The 18333-nt window shown below is 38.7% G+C and overlaps 2 protein-coding genes across 6 annotated transcripts in view; one reads left to right on the top strand and one right to left on the bottom strand.

Annotated features, from left to right (window-relative positions):
• Nucleotides 1-18333, top strand: part of CCPG1 (cell cycle progression 1) — an 89117-nt gene that overhangs the window by 35495 nt on the left and 35289 nt on the right. For 2 of the 4 annotated variants that reach the window (XM_063698554.1, XM_055363178.2), the window contains exons 7-9: nucleotides 5586-5707; nucleotides 9944-11349; nucleotides 14483-14580. In XM_063698554.1, the coding sequence (XP_063554624.1) occupies nucleotides 5586-5707; nucleotides 9944-11349; nucleotides 14483-14580 (1626 nt within the window). Of the gene's footprint in view, nucleotides 1-5585; nucleotides 5708-9943; nucleotides 11350-14482; nucleotides 15655-18333 lie in introns of those variants that run through there. The other 2 variants (XM_004056220.5, XM_019010807.4) reach the window with 1 other exon arrangement.
• The window catches only part of PIGB (phosphatidylinositol glycan anchor biosynthesis class B), a 36972-nt gene continuing 33883 nt past the window's right edge, over nucleotides 15245-18333 (bottom strand). For both annotated transcript variants that reach the window (XM_055363179.2, XM_063698555.1), the window contains 2 exons: nucleotides 15915-16095; nucleotides 15245-15607 (listed from right to left, as the gene is read on the bottom strand). In XM_055363179.2, the coding sequence (XP_055219154.2) occupies nucleotides 15461-15607; nucleotides 15915-16095 (328 nt within the window). In that variant the 3' untranslated portion in view covers nucleotides 15245-15460. The remainder of the gene's footprint in view (nucleotides 15608-15914; nucleotides 16096-18333) is intronic.

The following is an 18333-nucleotide window of genomic DNA, read 5'->3' as shown; positions in this document are numbered from 1 at the left end:
CCATGTTGGCCAGGCTGGTCTCGAACTCTTTTTTTTTTTTGAGACGGAGTCTCACCCTGTCGCCCAGGCTGGAGTCCAGTGGTGCGACCTCGGCTCAATGCAGCCTCTGCCTCTGGGTTCAAGTGATTCTCCTGCCTCAGCCTCCTGAGTAGCTGGGACTACAGGCGCCTGCCACCACGGCCAGCTAATTTTTTTGTATTTTTAGCAGAGACGGGGTTTCACCATCTTGGCCAGGCTGGTCTCAATCTCCTGACCTTGTGATCCACCCGCCTCGGCCTCCCAAAGTGTTGGGATTACAGGCGTGAGCCACTGCACCCAGCCAGTCTTGAACTCTTGACCTAAGGTGATTCACCCCCCTCAGCCTCCCAGAGTGCTGGGATTATAGGCATGAGCCACCGTGCCTGGCCTGAGTCTCTTATTTAAGGTATGTGTTTGTACAATGACTGGAGTATTTGAAACCTGAACTTTGACTCTCTTTGCTATATTGGAATTTGGGGTAGAGACACTTTAAAAGGAAATGTCTTAGATCTTGTCAACTTCCCAAATTTTAGCTTGCTTTATATTAACTACTTTTAGATTTTTTTGCCTGCATAATCCACAGTCTTAACTTTTCGTTTTGCTAGTTCCTTCGAAAAATGTATTTCTTATGCAAAGATTGAAGAATTACATGTACCCTATGTGGATTTGTGGAAAAGGTATATTATTCAACACAGCGTAATGTTAGAATAAACTTAATGAAGACAATACCTGTTTAAAGTCAGAGTTTGCAAGATGTGTTTCTTGTATTTATATTAATAAAAATATGTATTTAGATTTCTGATGGATACCTGCTTGAATTTAATACTGAGATACTATTATTTGTATCCTTTCTTGAAATTTGTTGTAATAAGATTTGATTTGAAATATATATTTACCTTTATAGACTATCTAGCTGAAACAATCAATAAGTATTTGAGTATAATTTTCCCTCCACAAGTAAACATGAGGGTAACAATGGAGAAGATCTTATCTTAATCTTTTTTCTTACTTCAGAAAAAATTGGATAGTGATTTAAAGTGTTAATCGAAATTGCATTAAAACTTCACCATTTACATGACCTTTGAATATTTTGTAGAAAAATAATTTTACAGGAGTGCTTTCAAAATGAGAAGTTACTTCTCTGTTATGTAGGATTTTGGTTATTAGTAAAATTTACCTTAATAGTTAATTAATAAAACATTGTCCTTTACTTCATATTAGCCTTTTCAGGCTATGAAAAGCCTGGATAATATATTATGAAGTAGGCCTACATAGTAATGAGATTAGTTGAATTAACATACAAGACCTAGCCTAAATGACTTTTCCAAGTCACTACTTAAAAGACATCACTTTTTTTTTTTTTTGAGACAGAGTTTTGCTCTTGTTGCCCAGGCTGGAGTGCAGTGCGTGATCTCAGCTCACCGCAACTTTCGCCTCCCGGGTTCAAGCAATTCTCCTGCCTCAGCCTCCCGAGTATCTAGGATTACAGGCGTGCACCACCATGCCCAGCTAATTTTGTATTTTTAGTAGAGATGGGGTTTCTCCATGTTGGTCAGGCTGGTCTTGAACTCCTGACCTCAGGTGATCTGTCCACTTCGGCCTCCCAAAGTGCTGGGATTACAGGCGTGAGCCACCGCACCTGGCAAGACATCACATTTTTTAATTTCAGCACTGATCTCAACATTCTTTGGAGTTGATTTCAGAGCCGTTTTGAATTTTCTATTCACCGTAAAGTCGGTCATTGCATCCCATAGTCATTCATTCACTTTATAATTTTATTTTTTTTTTTTGAGACAGAGTCTTGCTCTGTTCCCCAGGCTGGAGTGCAGTGGTATGATCTTGGCTCAATGCCACCTCCGTCTCCCAGGTTCAAGCGATCCTTCTGTCTCAGCCTCCCGAGTAGCTAGGATTACAGGCATCTGCCAGCACGCCTGGCTAATTTTTGTATTTTTAGAAGAGATGAGGTTTCGCCCTGTTGGCCAGGTTGGTCTCGAACTCCTGACCTCAAGTGATCCGCCTGCCTCGGCCTCCCAAAGTGCTGGGATTATAGGCGTGAGCCACCGTGCCTGGCCCGCTTTATAATAATTTAACAATACCATATTACTAATTGAATCATTCTGCGTTTGCCAGCCCTGGTGCCATACAGATTTGAATTGGCAGATCTATACTGCAGGGAAGAGAAAGCCAGCATGACTAAGGATAGTGAAGCAGTGTACTCCAGGTATTTGGTTCTGAAAATGCTTCCAGAAGTTTTATTAAAAAGTTTCATGAGAAAGCAGTCTTTCTTATTCTTACATTTGCTTGTGACTATCAACATTCCAAATCATCAATGGAGTTCAATTGATTTGGTTTTCTTCTCGAGTTGCTTTAAGTATTGATAGACTACCTGGCTCTTCGGCAGACTATTATATAACAAGATATCTAGATGCTAAGTTATAGAGCACAGAATGAATTACAGCTCAAAGGATACACTTACTGAATTATCCTGGAGGTGGTAAGATTTAAGTTGTGTCTAATCATAGTAAGTTTATGATAGACTCAAGGGAAGGTGGAACATTCCAGCGACAGAGAATCTGATAACCTGAGGAAGAAGTAATCTTGGGTTTGGGAGCAGTGAAAAGACTGCTTGGACTACAGCAGAGTGTAGGTATTTAGAAATAATGGAATAGGTGGGGTGCTATTATAGTCATCCCTTGATGTACATGAGGGATGGGTTCCAGGATGCACCCCCATACCAAAATCCATACGTACTAAAGTCCCTTGACTGCGGACCTCACATATATGAAAAGTCACCTCTCCATATACCTGGATTTTGCATCCTGCCATGTAGTTCAAACTCATGTTGCTCAAGGGTCAACTGTGTATTGTAAAACGTCATGGAATCTAGATAGGAAAGTTTGATTTATTGAGTAACCTGCTATCAGGTTAGAGAAAAAAGTGCCGGAACTTTTTGCTGGTGTGGAAAAGGTGGTATGGAAAAATGGAGAATAGTCAGTCAGTTAAGAGTTCTGTAATCTGGATATTTGGTGAGGAGGACCTTGACAATTGGAATAACAGTGGGAATGGAATAAGGGACATTGAAGGAATAATGGAAAATAACGGCAATTTATTAAATTGTAGAAAATGTGCTAGCTGCTTCACTTTTGGAGTTGGGGTTACTGGGGAAGTTTTGCCAGATGATAAATAGATGGTAAGCACAGTTTGGTTTGGTTTTACCCAAATTTGTTCTAGACAAATTTGGTTTGGGCAGGTGTTGAGGTTTGATTTTTTTTTTTCCACCCTGCAAAGAGGCCCCCTACACAGCTGGATGTGTTGGCTAGAAGCTCTGATGAGAAGTTAGGACAAGATCTGTAGCTTGGAATTCTTAATAGGAGTGATAGCAAAATCTGACAGCGGTGCAACATGGTAAAATAGGCAGCATTTGTAGACATGACTAGGCCAAAGATTGTATCTTGAGGATAAGACTTTAGGTAGCTGAAGGTACAGGAAAAACCCCCAAGTGATTCGTCAGTAATATTGTAAAAGGCCACATTAAGACAGTAATCAAGCATGTGCTATATTATACTATCTTGAATTCAGACCTCAACACAGTTTTAGATTATTTTCCAGTGGGCAAAGGAATTAATCTCAGCAGTTTGAAATAGAAATTGCAGAAGTTTTCTGTTACTCTGGGAACTATAGATAAATTTCAACATTTGAAAAAAATCTGGGATTCTGCTGAGTAATTTTGAAACAAGCTTGCCATGCTTCTATAAATTGAGAAATCTAAAGAGAGGAAATGAATTCTAACACAATATCATAGCTAGACTATGTAACAGTTACCTGTAAATTGGCAAAAGTTGTTTTTGGTGTTTTTCAAGATGTATTGAAGACATTTAAAATAATTTTTATAGCAGTAAGGGAAGATGTAGTGATCACTGCATCCTTTCTTTGTAAAATTCTATAGTATCTGTACTCAGTAGATGTAATGTTAAGGTTGCTAACTGCATTTTGCCTTATTTTTGATTTCGTGGTTTTTTCCCCCCATACATGACGCATGTGAACAGCATGTCTGAGTAAAGTAACATTTTGATTTTTAGGGTGAAAATATGAAGAATCCTAGTTGGTTTAAAATTCTTTTTTTGAGACGGAGTTTCGCTCTTGTTGCCCAGGCTGGAGTGCAGTGGCGCGATCTCGGCTCACCACAACCTCCACCTCCCGGGTTTAAGCGATTATCCTGCCGCAGCCTCCCGAGTAGCTGGGATTACAGGCACATGCCACCACTCCCTGGCTAATATTGTATTTTTAGTAGAGACAGGGTTTCTCCATGTTGGTCAGGCTGGTCTCGAACTCCTGACCTCAGGTGATCCATCTGCTTTGGCCTTCCAAAGTGTTGGGGTTACAGGTGTGAGCTACTGTGCCTGTCCAATTCTTTTATCACTGTTGGGATAAGGACAGTGCTACTCCAGTACAGATTTAACCATTGCAGAATTCTTAACAAATTTGGCCTTGAGAATGGTGCACGATCACCATTAGCCAATTATTTTCTGTGCTGTACTTTTTGGGCTTTGTTGTATCCTTAAGGCAAAATATTTAAAAAAAAAAAAAGTTTTCATTTTTCCTTATTGACTTACGACCTGTGAAAAAATACCAGGGTTTGTTCATTTCTCTGTATAAGGGAGGCTGAAAACACTTTTTGTACTTAAAAGATAACCCCCAAAACAACAAAGCTGAGTGCCTTCAATATAGTAAGATAAGAACATTACATAAATTGTTCTCTTGGTTAGAGCCATATGGGCTGGCCTGTGTGTTTTAATACAAAAGATAGTGAACTGCTTAAATGTTCCTGGGTGTATGTAAATAAATGTTTTTAAGAACTAGCCTACTTGGCCTTACTTATATTACGTTAACGTTCACCACCATTTGATAAATGATTGATCATGGGCTTTCATTTACTTTTCTTTTTTTATTTTATTTTATTTTTATTTTTAGTAGAGACAGGGTTTCACCATGTTGGCCAGGCTGGTCTTGAACTCCTGACCTCAAATGATCTACCTGCCTTGGCCTCCCAATGTGCTGGGATTACAGGCGTGAGCCACTGTGCCCAGCCTCAGTTACTTATTCTTTATTTATGTAATCAGAATTTTTAAAGAACGGTGAAATGCTGATACTCTGAATGAAATGATTGTCAAGATTACATAGGTTATGGCCAGGCACAGTGGCTCACACATGTAATCCCAGCACTCTGAGAAGCCAAGGTGGGTGGATCACTTGAGGCCAGGAGTTTGAGACCAGCCTGGCCAACATGGCAAAACCCTGTCTCTACAAAAAATTAGTTGGGCCTGGTGGTGCTTGCCGTAGTCCCAGCCACTCGGGAAGCTGAGTCACGAGAATTGCTTGAACCAGGGAGGCAGAGGTTGCAGTGAGCTGAGATCATACCAGCCTGGGCAATGGGTCAAGACTCTTCTCAAAAACAAAAAAACAAAAGACTACATAGCTTATATGCAGATTACCAATATTAAAAAATATATGCAACATTTAATGAAAATATTTTTGTTACATACCTTTAATAAAAATATTTATTTTAGGCACAATTCAGATTCAGAAGCGTCAACAGTTAGTCAGAAAGATACATGAAGATGAATTGAATGATATGAAGGATTATCTTTCCCAGTGTCAACAGGAACAAGAATCTTTTATAGATTATAAGGTATGTACCACTAACAGTGTTTAAAATAATTGTTAGTAATTATTTTGCTTATTAGTTAGAGCTTATTGTGCTTATTAGTGCAGATTAGTAAATCAGTAATAATGCTGATCATTGTTGAATTGAGTACGGGTATTTAGTGTGTCCTAGTCATTGTCATGAGTGCACCATATAGAGTATTTCTCTTATTCTCACAACATGTGAATTAAGCAATTACTAACTTTTATAGGTGGAAAAGAGGTTTAGAAAAGTTAAGTGACTTTCTCAAGGTAGCAACTGGCAGAGCTAGTTTGTTTTTGTTTGTTTATTTATTTGAGATGGAGTCTCGCTCTGTTGCCCAGGCTGGAGTGCAGTGGTGCAACCTCAGGTTGCTGCAACTTCCACCTCCTGGGTTCAAGCGATTCTTCTGCCTCAGCCTCCCAAGTAGCTGGGATTACAGGTGTGCGCCTCTATGCCCGGCTAATTTTTTTGTATTTTTAGTAGAGACGGGGTTTCACTATGTTCGCCACGCTGGTCTCGAACTCCTGACCTCCGTCTACCCACCTCAGTCTCCTAAAGTGCTGGGATTACAGGTGTCAGCCACCATGCCCGGCCATGGCCTTTTTTTGTTTTGTTTTGTTTTGTTTGGGAGAGCTAATTAATTGATTCTAAGGATTTGACTTAAGAACTCTTATCCCTAGCTGCTATTTTATAGTTAACATCTTTTATAAGTGACATTTTATATGTGTATATAGACATTTTTATTAACATTATTTTCACAGAGCGAAGCAAACATTTTCAGTTGGCAGGAGGGAAAGAGGAGAGTTGTGGTTTTATAGCCTCTCTAAGATCTTCTCTTGATCAGGGGACATAGCTATTCCTTTCCATTGTTTTTTTTATTCTGATGGAAGGGAGAGCATGTTATCTTTTTCTGCCTATAACTCACCTAGATCTCGTCTCACAGGACTGTACTGTCCATTCTGTCATTACCTAACACCTCTGTGGATTTATGAGGATCAGCAAAATAGCTGGTCTCTTATCTAGTTTTTTCCTAGGAAGGATGTAGAGAGAAATGCAGGGTAGAAAAATAAGCTATGTCTGGGTGTGGTGGCAACCTCCCAAATTCCCAAAGTTGGTAACCTTGGGAAGCCAAGGTAGGTGGATTGCTTGAGCCCAGGAGTTCAAGACCAGCCTGGCCAATATGGTGAAACCTTGTCTCTACTAAAAATACAAAAATCAGCCAGGTGTGGTGGCACATACCTGTAATCCCAGCTTTTTGGGGAGGCTTAGGCACAAGAATTGCTTCAATCTGGGAGGCAGAGGTTATAGTAAGCTGAGATCACACTATTGCACTCCGGCCTGGGCCACAGAGGAAGACTGTGTCTCAAAAAAAAAGGAAAAGGAAAGAAAAGTAAGCTATTGTTTTTTCCTTCATTTTTCCACCCCCAATTCTCACACTTAATTTATGTATGCTTCCCTTACAGGTTATATTTCTTGAAAAGACAAAAATACTACTTTGTAACTAAATTGTATCTTTCAGGGAGGTACTTCTCCCATCCAAGTACTAACCAGGCCAGACCCTGCCTAGCTTCTGCCATCAGAGGAGACTGGCTGCATTTAGGGTGTTATGGCTGTAGACACAGGGAGGTACTTCTGAAGTTAATTATAAATAGTTCAGTTTTTCCTACCTGTATTAGAAGATGCCATTTTCTTCTTCACCACAATGTTTTCTGGTTCCATAGGATAACATTGGCTTTTGGAAAACTCACCACGCATAAACCTCTAGAGAGAGTTTGTAGTTTGGTTTGGGTTTGGGTTTTTTTTTTTTTTTTTCTGAGATGGAGCCTCGCACTGTTGCCCAGGCTGGAGTGCAGTGGCGTGATCTCAGCTCAATGGAACCTCTGCCTCCTGGGTTCAAGTGATTCTCCTGCCTCAGTCTCCCAAGTAGCTGGGATTACAGGCTCCCTCCACCATGCCCGGTTCATTTTTTGCATTTTCAGTAGAGATGGGGTTTCACTATGTTGGCCAGGGTGGTCTTGAACTCCTGACCTCAGGTAATCTGCCTGCCTCGGCCTCCCAAAGTGCTGGGATTACAGGCGTGAGTCACTGCACCTGGCCTGTTTTTTTTGTTTTTGTTTTTTAAGAGACAGGGTTTCATTCTTATTGCCCAGGCTGGAGTGCAGTGGTGTGATCATGGCTCACTGCTGCCTTAACTTCCTGGGCTCAAGCAATCCTCCTGGCTTAGCCTCTCAAGTAGCTGCGACCACAAGCACACGCCACCATGTCCAACTTGGTTTTTAAATTTTCATAGAGATGGGGGTCTCACTATGTTGCCCAGGCTATTCTGGAACTTCTGGGTTCAAGTGATCCTCCCACCTTGGCCTCAAAATACTGGGATTAAAGGATTGAGCCACTGTGCCCAGCTAGAGAGTCAGTTTTTACAGATCTCTTATTTCTGGCTGTTAAGTGTGGATCAGATAGATTTTGAAGCTATTTGGAAGACCTGGTCAGGATCTGCTTATCAATCACTTATGTCAACATCATATTTACTGCATGAGGAATGCTGTACTCTTCTTTCATCCTGTGGCTTCCTGTGCTTGTGCATTTCAAGATTATGCCACACCAGTGCATCGGTCTCTTCTACTCCACAGTCCACTGCTGTTGGGTAGAAGAAATTTCTTTTCTCTCATACAGGTAGAGCAGATGAAATGACTGTGATTAAATTTTAAATCTTTATTTGTTCTCTGAAGATTAATGAGCCAGAAAGTGAAGCAGTCATTTCAGATAGTTATTTTTCAAGTGTAAATTAGTGTCATTCTCTTAAAGGACTTGTTTTTTTTTTCCTTTTTTTTTCCTCTTATTTCTGAATCCAGGTAATTGACTGCTCTGACTCAAATGGGGTAACCATAACATTTGTGATAAATTAAGCCAAATTTTAGTATCATTTTGCAGATTTATACATAGGATATTTTTAACTCGATGTATAATGCTTTAAGAAGCTGTTGAACCATACTGTTTAAGTTTTGACTGTTTTTGGTTAGATTTTGTTACTAATGCATATGTTTGAAAGAAAATTCAAATCAGTCAAGGATACCCTTATTGAAGCAGTAAAATTCTATAAGCCGAATTGACCATGATTTCTACCACGGGTGCTGACTTTCAGTTATAGTAATCTATAGATTAATCTTCAGAGTTATATTAATCTGTACACATTACAGAACTGCTGTAATCTGGGTGACAATCACTTCAAAAGTTTACCATAAAATTGGATAAGTTATAAATGTTCAAGATTCAGTCTGTCTTCTAACATGGTTATAGAATTTATGGCTTATCTGTACTTACTTAGAAATGTTAATTGCATAGGACTAAAATGTTTCAAATAGGACTAAGATTGTTAGAATTTCATCCTTTGAAGGGTACACTGAGTACAAACAATTTTTGAAGCCGTAAGCCAGCTCTCGATGTAATTTTACTTTTATTTTTTATTTGTTTATTTTTTTGAGACAGAGTCTCGCTCTGTCGCCAGGCTGGAGTGCAGTGGTGCGATCTCGGCTCACTGCAACATTCGCCTCCCGGGTTCAAGCGATACCCCTGCCTCATCCTCCCAAGTAGCTGGGACTACAGGTGCATGCCACCATGCCCAGCTAATTTTTGTATTTTTAGTAGAGACGGGGTTTCACCACGTTGGCCAGGATGGTCTTGATCTCTTGATCTTGTGATCCACCCACCTCAGCCTCCCAAAGTGCTGGGATTACAGGCATGAGCCACCGCGCCCAGCTAATAATTTTACCTTTTATAAAAGGTAATCTCTCTTCCTGATTCAGAAAAGCCTTTAGTCCTGCAAGCTCTAGCTAACTTTCTGTCTTTTAAATTCTTCCAGCCAGGCGCGGTGGTTCATGCCTATAATGCCAGCACTTTGGGAGGCTGGAGAGTCGCTTGAACTCAAGAGGCAGAGGTTGTAGTGAGCCGAGATTGCGCCACGGCACTCTAGTCTGGACGACAGAGTGAGACTCCATCTCAAAAAAAAAAAATTCTTCCACCATGCTGTAGTTCTCAATTTGATGTAGCTCTCTGCTCTGCGTTTTCTTGCATATGAACCTTGTATTTCCCAATGTTTATACTATTGAAAATACTACCTGGGGGGTTGTATCTGTAGAAGTAAAGACACAAAAGCTTATGGGGTATTATATCTTGAAGACTTAAATTCAGCTTTTAAAGCACTTGACATTTTATTTCTTCTCTTTCAAAAAAAAAATGTAGTCATTGAAAGAAAATCTTGCAAGGTGTTGGACACTTACTGAAGCAGAGAAGATGTCCTTTGAAACTCAGAAAACGAACCTTGCTACAGAAAATCAGTATTTAAGAGTATCCCTGGAGAAGGAAGAAAAAGCCTTATCCTCATTACAGGAAGAGTTAAACAAACTAAGAGAACAGATTAGAATATTGGAAGATAAAGGGACAAGTACTGAATTAGTTAAAGAAAATCAGAAACTTAAGCAGCATTTGGAAGAGGAAAAGCAGAAAAAACACAGCTTTCTTAGTCAAAGGGAGACTCTGTTGACAGAAGCAAAGATGCTAAAGAGAGAACTGGAGAGAGAACGACTAGTAACTACGGCTTTAAGGGGGGAACTCCAGCAGTTAAGTAGTAGTCAGTTACATGGCAAGTCACATTCTCCCAATGTATATACTGAAAAAAAGGAAATGGCAATCTTACGGGAAAGACTCACTGAGCTGGAACGGAAGCTAACCTTCGAACAGCAGCGTTCTGATTTGTGGGAAAGATTGTATGTTGAGGCAAAAGATCAAAGTGGAAAACAAGGAACAGATGGAAAAAAGAAAGGGGGCAGAGGAAGCCACAGGGCTAAAAATAAGTCAAAGGAAACATTTTTGGGTTCAGTTAAGGAAACATTTGATGCCATGAAGAATTCTACCAAGGAGTTTGTAAGGCATCATAAAGAGAAAATTAAGCAGGCTAAAGAAGCTGTGAAGGAAAATCTGAAAAAATTCTCAGATTCAGTTAAATCCACTTTCAGACACTTTAAAGATACCACCAAGAATATCTTTGATGAAAAGGGTAATAAAAGATTTGGTGCTACAAAAGAAGCAGCTGAAAAACCAAGAACAGTTTTTAGTGACTATTTACATCCACAATATAAGGCACCTACAGAAAACCATCATAATAGAGGCCCTACTATGCAAAATGATGGAAGGAAAGAAAAGCCAGTTCACTTTAAAGAATTCAGAAAAAATACAAATTCAAAGAAATGCAGTCCTGGGCATGATTGTAGAGAAAGTTCTCATTCTTTCAGAAAGGCTTGTTCTGGTGTATTTGATTGTGCTCAACAAGAGTCCATGAGCCTTTTTAACACAGTGGTGAATCCTATAAGGATGGATGAATTTAGACAGATAATTCAAAGGTACATGTTAAAAGAACTGGATACTTTTTGTCACTGGAACGAACTTGATCAGTTCATCAATAAGTTTTTCCTAAACGGTGTCTTTATACATGATCAGAAGCTCTTCACTGACTTTGTTAATGATGTTAAAGATTATCTTAGAAACATGAAGGAATATGAAGTAGATAATGATGGAGTATTTGAGAAGTTGGATGAATATATATATAGACACTTCTTTGGTCACACTTTTTCCCCTCCATATGGACCCAGGTCGGTTTACATAAAACCGTGTCATTACAGTAGTTTGTAACATTTGTAGATTGGATAGCATTTTTATGATTTGATGAGCTTCTTGTAAGGTTACTGTTTCTAAGAGTTGTGCTTTATTGCCACTGAGAGAATTCAGAATAAATTGAAAGATGGAGTCTAAAAATTATTAGCTGTTACAAATGGAACATTTCATTATAACGTGATCACTTTGACTTGAGCACATGGTTTAATTTTTATCTTAAAAATCAGTTAAGAATATATAAAATCCTACTTTGGCCAAGTTTGTTTCTTTTCATTATAGTTTATATGAAAAGATCACCTTAAGTGAAATTATTTTCCTTTAATCTTTTATGTATTTATTCACTTTCAGAAGCTAGGAATGAGCAACACAAATTTTACTCTGAAGTCAGAAGAGCTCATATATAATAATTCTAATGTCCCACCTATTTTCACTTGTCCATTCCATGTACCAGCTTAGTTATGATACTTAGTCACATAATTATCTTTGATAAAGGTAGAGGCACAAAGAGGCAAACTAAGCAAGTCAAATTCTAATGTGTGTACTTCATAATAATTTTTTATCCATTTTCATCTTTATATTCTGTAACATGAAACTTACCTAATCTTCAAATGTTAGCTTCATTTTTTACCTTTGAAATACTTAATCTTTCTGAATAAATATAATGTGTCTATAAAATAATGAGACTGATTCTGGTGTCTTTAGTCATTAAGCTGGTATCTAGTCCTATAATGAACAAAGGTGAAGCTGCCTTGAGGAGACAAGTGAAAAATTTTTGCTTCAAAGGAGCTCACAAGCTAAGTAAATAAATGAAATTAAGGTATGGGGCATGGTGGCCTCAGGCTGTCTGGAGATGTTTGGAAAGGCTTCTTGAGTGAGGTGGCCTTTGAACTGAACTTAGTTTTTAAAGTAGCTTTTGGAAGAGAAATGAGGATTTGCTATGCAGACAGGGAAGGGAATTTCACTTAAAAGGAAGGTCATTTGGAGATGTGAATATACACTGCTTTAAGGAAGCAGGGTAGAGCTGGAGGATAAGAGATGCAGACCATGAAAGGCCCCATTTTATGCTAAAGGTTTTGTCCTGTAGGACATGGAGAACTTATGAAGAATTTTCAAGGCGGGTGGGATAAGATTATATTGTATTTTAGATTACAGTAGTCCCCCCTTATCTTCAGGATATATGTTCCAAGACCCCCAGTGGATGCTGGAAACCAGGGATAGAACATAATTCTATATATACTATGCATGAATTTCTTTTTCCTTCTTTACAATCTCACACATAGGTTTGTTCTTACCATAGATCTTACCAATCTCAGCATACTTTTGTTTCTGTTGAGAACCTTCACCCTTTCACTTAAAGGAGGCACTTTATAGCTTCTCTTTGGCATATCCAAATGCCAGCATCACTGTTGTATTTTGGGGTCATTATTAAGTTACTTAATCATCCTTAATAATCCTTATATTAGGGATACTTGAACACAAACACTGTGGTAGGATAACAGCATATCTGATTAACAGACTGCTACTAGGTGATTAATGGGTGGGTAGTGTAAATACACGACAAAAGGATGATTCACATCCCATGTGGGATGGAGCAGAACTGCATTATTTCATTACATTACTCAGAACAGGCATATAATTGAAAACTTATGAATTATTTCTTTTTCTAATTATTTGAGATGGAATCTTGCTTTGTCAGCCAGGCTGGAGTGCAGTGACACGATCTCAGCTCACTGCAACCTCTGTCTCCTGGGTTCAGGTGATTCTCCTCCCTAGTCTCCCAAGTAGCTGGGACTATAGGCATGTGCCACCACACCCGGCTAATTTTCATATTTTTAGTAGAGATGGGGTTTCACCATGTTGGCCAGGCTGTTCTTGAAATCCTGACCTCAAGTGATCCACACATGTCTACCTCCCAAAGTGCTGGGATTACAGTCGTGAGCCACTGTGCCCCGCCTAAAACTGATGAATTATTTCTGAAATTTTCTACTTAACATTTTCAGACCACAGTTGACCACAGGTAACGGAAACCTCAATCACAGAAAGTAAAGCCGTGGATACGGTGGGACTAATGTATTGGTAGCAGCCTAGAGGATTGATGGGAAAGGTGTGAAGCTAGAAGGTGGTCAATATAATACAGACATGAGCTGATGAGCATCTAAACTGGGACAATACTAGTAGGAGAGGAAAGGAGAAAACATTTGGAAAATAGTAACATTGATATTTCTTGTGAAGGAGAAGTAGAAAGTAACAGTGACTTCTAGATTTCTGGGTTGGGTCATCTGTTGGATAGCAGTACCACTGAGATAGAGAATTCAAGGTTTGGGGCAAGGGTAATTGGAGACGAGAATTGTGTTTGGAGGTAACTACTGACATTCAAGTGGAGAGGGTTAGTTGGCAGTTAGTTCTATGGTCATCTCTTTTGCCGAGACTGTATATTTATCACACTCCTGGGAGAACACCAACATCCATGGGGTTGTAGGGAAGGCTAAGGACAAGAGTGGGGAGTGGTATCTTGAAAATCCAAAAGCCATCTCAAGTAAAAGGAATAAATGTGTCATGCTTTTTAAAAAGTTGATGTGCGGAAAATGTTTTCTCGGCTTGGAAACTGGGCGGCCAGGGGATGACAGTATGGACTTCCAGTGAAGTAGTGATGGAAGCCTGATCATAGACATTAAGGAAAGCGGTGTAGGTGTTGTGAGCTTTTGCTGTAAGAAAAAGTTGAGACTTTTGTTTTGCTTTGTTTGTGAGAGATGCGTATGTATTTCTGCTGAGTGATAAAGCCAGCGGGGAGGGACTGATTTTTATAGGAAAGGAGGAAAAATAATGGAAACACATCTCATTATTTTATTGTCACATTTCTTTTCTTTGTTATCTTTTGAGTGTTTCCCCTTTTTGCCAGTAGAGTTATTGTCTATTTTTTCTTTCTATAGGACAAAAAAACTAATACAGACTCCTTTATTTTTATATGGATATACTAGGATTGTAATTCAGATATTTAATATCTTTTATCAGTGTTCAGATAATAGATTAATGGAGAAAACATTTAAAATTGTTTTAAATTTAAATACATTGAACTCTAACATAGATGAAAAATGTGTTTACTGCTTTCAGTCGACCTGATAAAAAGCAACGTATGGTAAATATTGAAAACTCCAGGCATCGAAAACAAGAGCAGAAGCACCTTCAGCCACAGCCTTATAAAAGGGAAGGTAAATGGCATAAATATGGTCGCACTAATGGAAGACAAATGGCAAATCTTGAAATAGAATTGGGGCAATTACCTTTTGATCCTCAATATTGATTCACAATTGAGTTAAATTAGACAACTGTAAGAGAAAAATTTATGCTTTGTATAATGTTTGGTATTGAAACTAATGAAATTACCAAGATGACAATGTCTTTTCTTTTGTTTCTAAGTATCAGTTTGATAACTTTATATTATTCCTCAGAAGCATTAGTTAAAAGTCTACTAACCTGCATTTTCCTTGTAGTTTAGCTTCGTTGAATTTTTTTTGACACTGGAAATGTTCAACTGTAGTTTTATTAAGGAAGCCAGGCATGCAACAGATTTTGTGCATGAAATGAGACTTCCTTTCAGTGTAAGAGCTTAAAGCAAGCTCAATCATACATGACAAAGTGTAATTAACACTGATGTTTGTGTTAAATTTGCAGCAGAGCTTGAGAAAAGTACATTGTTCTGGAATTTCAGCATTAACATTTTATAATCTTACACTCACTTCTTGTCTTTTTGTGGGTTCAAGAGCCCTCTGACTTGTGAAGAATTTGCTGCCCTCTTAAGAGCTTGCTGACTTGTTTTCTTGTGAAATTTTTTGCACATCTGAATATCGTGGAAGAAACAATAAAACTACACCATGAGGAAAACTAAAGGTCTTTATTTAAAATCTGACATTGTATTAACATGTAATTTTATACTATGTGGTATTTTATACATTTCCTCAGTAGTGATATTTGGTAAAGCAGTTCATACAGCTTTTTTCTAAGTTCCATGAATCTTACCCAGTGTTTACCGAAGTATTTAAGCAGCATCTGAATATTTCCACCCAGCAATGTTAATTTATCTAGGAAAGTTCAGAATTTCATCTTCATGTTGAATTTCCCTTTTAACTTCCGTTCATAGACATATACGTGACTTCCAATTCGACCCTCTGGCAAGTGAGTGTGGAAGAAAACAGCAGTTCTTTTATAATTGCTTGAAATTAGGAAAGCGCTTATTTCCTAGAAGCAAATAAATGTTTAAGTAAATAAAGGCTACATTTTGCTGAGTACTGTTTCAGTCAATTTTAGAATTGCCTATTCTAATTGCTGTCTACAACTTTTTGCTTAATAAAAGAATTAACTTATAGGAAGTAAAATACTTTGATAGTTACAGAACTGGGGCTAATTTTGACTGGAGAAAAGACTAATTATGAAATGTGGGTTGAAACAGACCATAAAAAGTTTATATTATCTATTTACCTGAGGGTTTCCTAAACCTGGGGTAAAATTAGAATACTGAGTTTTCCTCTTTTTCATGTTTACTTACCTCTTCCAAAATGCTGAAGGTGATCAAGTGAGTAGGCAATGATGCATCATCATGAAACTCTCTATGTAACCAGTTTAAGGGATTTAGGTAAAATACATCTGCTTCATCAAGATAATGACTTTTTCCAGTCAGGTCTGGGGGGCACTGGAGAAATCTCATGGGAAGTGGGCAGTGAACATGGCTATGAAAAGAAAAGTTACCATAATAAATACAAGTAAAACATGAAAGTTTTCATTAGTCTTAAGATATGTCATTTATACTTAGCAAAATGTGAAATCTGAATCTGTAAACTGTGTTGCAGTTAAGTGAAGAAGCAAGCCTTTAACTCATTTTCTCAAAGATTAAAAAAACATGATTCTCATACCATGTACCTATGCAGCAGCAGCAGTATAACCTATAAGCCCAAACTAGTGCATAGAAGTCCATTTCAAGGAGGGAAGTAGGTCAGTAGGGGGACTCAACATTCTGTAGCATTGGTATTCTGTTCCAGAAACATAAATGGTCCTCAGGACCAGGTAAGTTAACTTGTTAATAGGAGAGTAATTCTCCATAGGTGTATTTGATAAAGTAGGAAACTGTGGTCATAATCAGAAAGGATTCTTTCTCTCTTCCCTTTCTGCTCTGATAGGGGATGGATCACATACTTACATGGCAAGTTTTTTTTTTTGAAGACAAGAGTTTCGCTCTCGTCACCCAGGCTGGAGTGCAATGGCGCAATCTCGGCTCACTGCAACCTCCACCTCCCAGCAATTCTCCTGTCTCAGCCTCCCAAGTAGCTGGGATTACAGGTGCCCGCCAACCACGCCTGGCTGATTTTTGTATTTTTTTAGTAGAGATGGGGTTTCACCATGTTGGCCAGGCTGGTCCTGAACTCCTAACCTCAGGTAATCTACCCGCCTCAGCCTTCCAAAGTGCTGGGATTACAGGTGTGAGCCACCACGCCCAGCCACATGGCAAGTTTGAAGTGTTTTTTTATTTTTTATTTTTTATTTTATTTAAGATTGAGAAGTAGAGAGCAACATATGTCCATTGATTAACATCCAAATAAGTAATGGTTTTATTGTGGCATAGAAAGACTAGAGTAGGCCGGGTGCAGTGGCTTATGCCTGTAATCCCAGAACTTTGGGAGGCCAAGGCATGTGGATCACTGGAGGTCAGGAGTTCAAGACCAGCCTGGCCAACATGGTGAAACACTGTATCTACTAAAAGTATAAAAATTAGCCGGGCATGGTGGTATGTGCCTGTAGTTCCAGCTACTCAAAAGGCTGAGGCAGGACAATTTCTTGAACCCAGAAGACGGAGGTTGCAGTGAGCTGAGCTCATACGCCACTGCACTCCAGCCTGGGCGACAGAGCAAGAGTCTGTCTCAAAACAAAAAATAGATTAGAGTATAAAAAAGATGGATTCATTTCTAATACCAGTTATGACAATTTAAGCCAGTTAATTAGGTCATGCAAAAAGCCATGTTTATAATTGCCTTAGGAAAAATTAAACCTCACTGATACAAACATTTAAAATTTCCAGTTAGAAATGAAGTTAATAATTATGCAGGAGGTTTATTTATGAAATGCATAAAAATTAAATGTACACAAGACCTAATAGTGATTTATTTATTGGAAATGAAGGTCTTGTTTCAAAGGGAAGCAGAAATTCCTCAGAAAAAGCTGCCGGCCTACTCTAGTCTTTCTATGCCACAGTAAAGCCATTACTTATTTGGATGTTAATCAAGGGACATATGTTGCTCTCTACTTCCAAGTCTGATGCAAAATAGGCATCAGACTTTCCTCTCTTGTGTGCTTTGAAAAGGTGTGGAGAACTTGGTGAACTATTCAAAGCCTAAGACATCAACTGACTACAAAATTAAGTATAAAGAACATCTTGGTACCTCTAGGATTCCTGTTCTCCTCAGTATTATCCCTAATGTGAGCACGGAGAGTGAATGTCCCTTTTTCAGCCACATATACATATAGTAGGGAATCCTCAAGTTGAAAGGATACTTGATGTCTTCCATTTAGCCTGTGGTTTTTGCTAGGATCTCCATTTTTCTAAACTGTATATTAATTACTGGCATTAATGATTAGTTAAATAGGAGTATTCCAAGTGTTAAATTCCCCTAAAATGATAACCACTGTAATTAAATTAATTGAACGTGCATAGGAGACATTAACTCCAGATTGTTTAAAGCCAGACTGAGTTAAATAGTTATAGATTTTATGTATTTATTTATTTTTAGGTAGAGTCTCGCTCTGTCGCCTAGGTTGGAGTGCAATGGTATGACCTCAGCTCACTGCAACCTCCGCCTCCCGAGTAGCTAGGACTACAGGCATGCGCCACAACACCTGGCTAATTTTTTTTGTATTTTAGTAGAGTCAGGGGTTCACCATGTGGCCCAGGCTAGTCTCAAACTCCTGAGCTCAGG

The sequence above is a fragment of the Gorilla gorilla genome, chromosome 16 (assembly GCF_029281585.2).
Source record: "Gorilla gorilla gorilla isolate KB3781 chromosome 16, NHGRI_mGorGor1-v2.1_pri, whole genome shotgun sequence".
NCBI classification, from domain to species: Eukaryota; Metazoa; Chordata; class Mammalia; order Primates; family Hominidae; genus Gorilla; species Gorilla gorilla.
The sequence above is the reverse complement of the archived record's forward strand: the minus strand, read 5'-3'. Positions and strand labels throughout refer to the sequence as shown.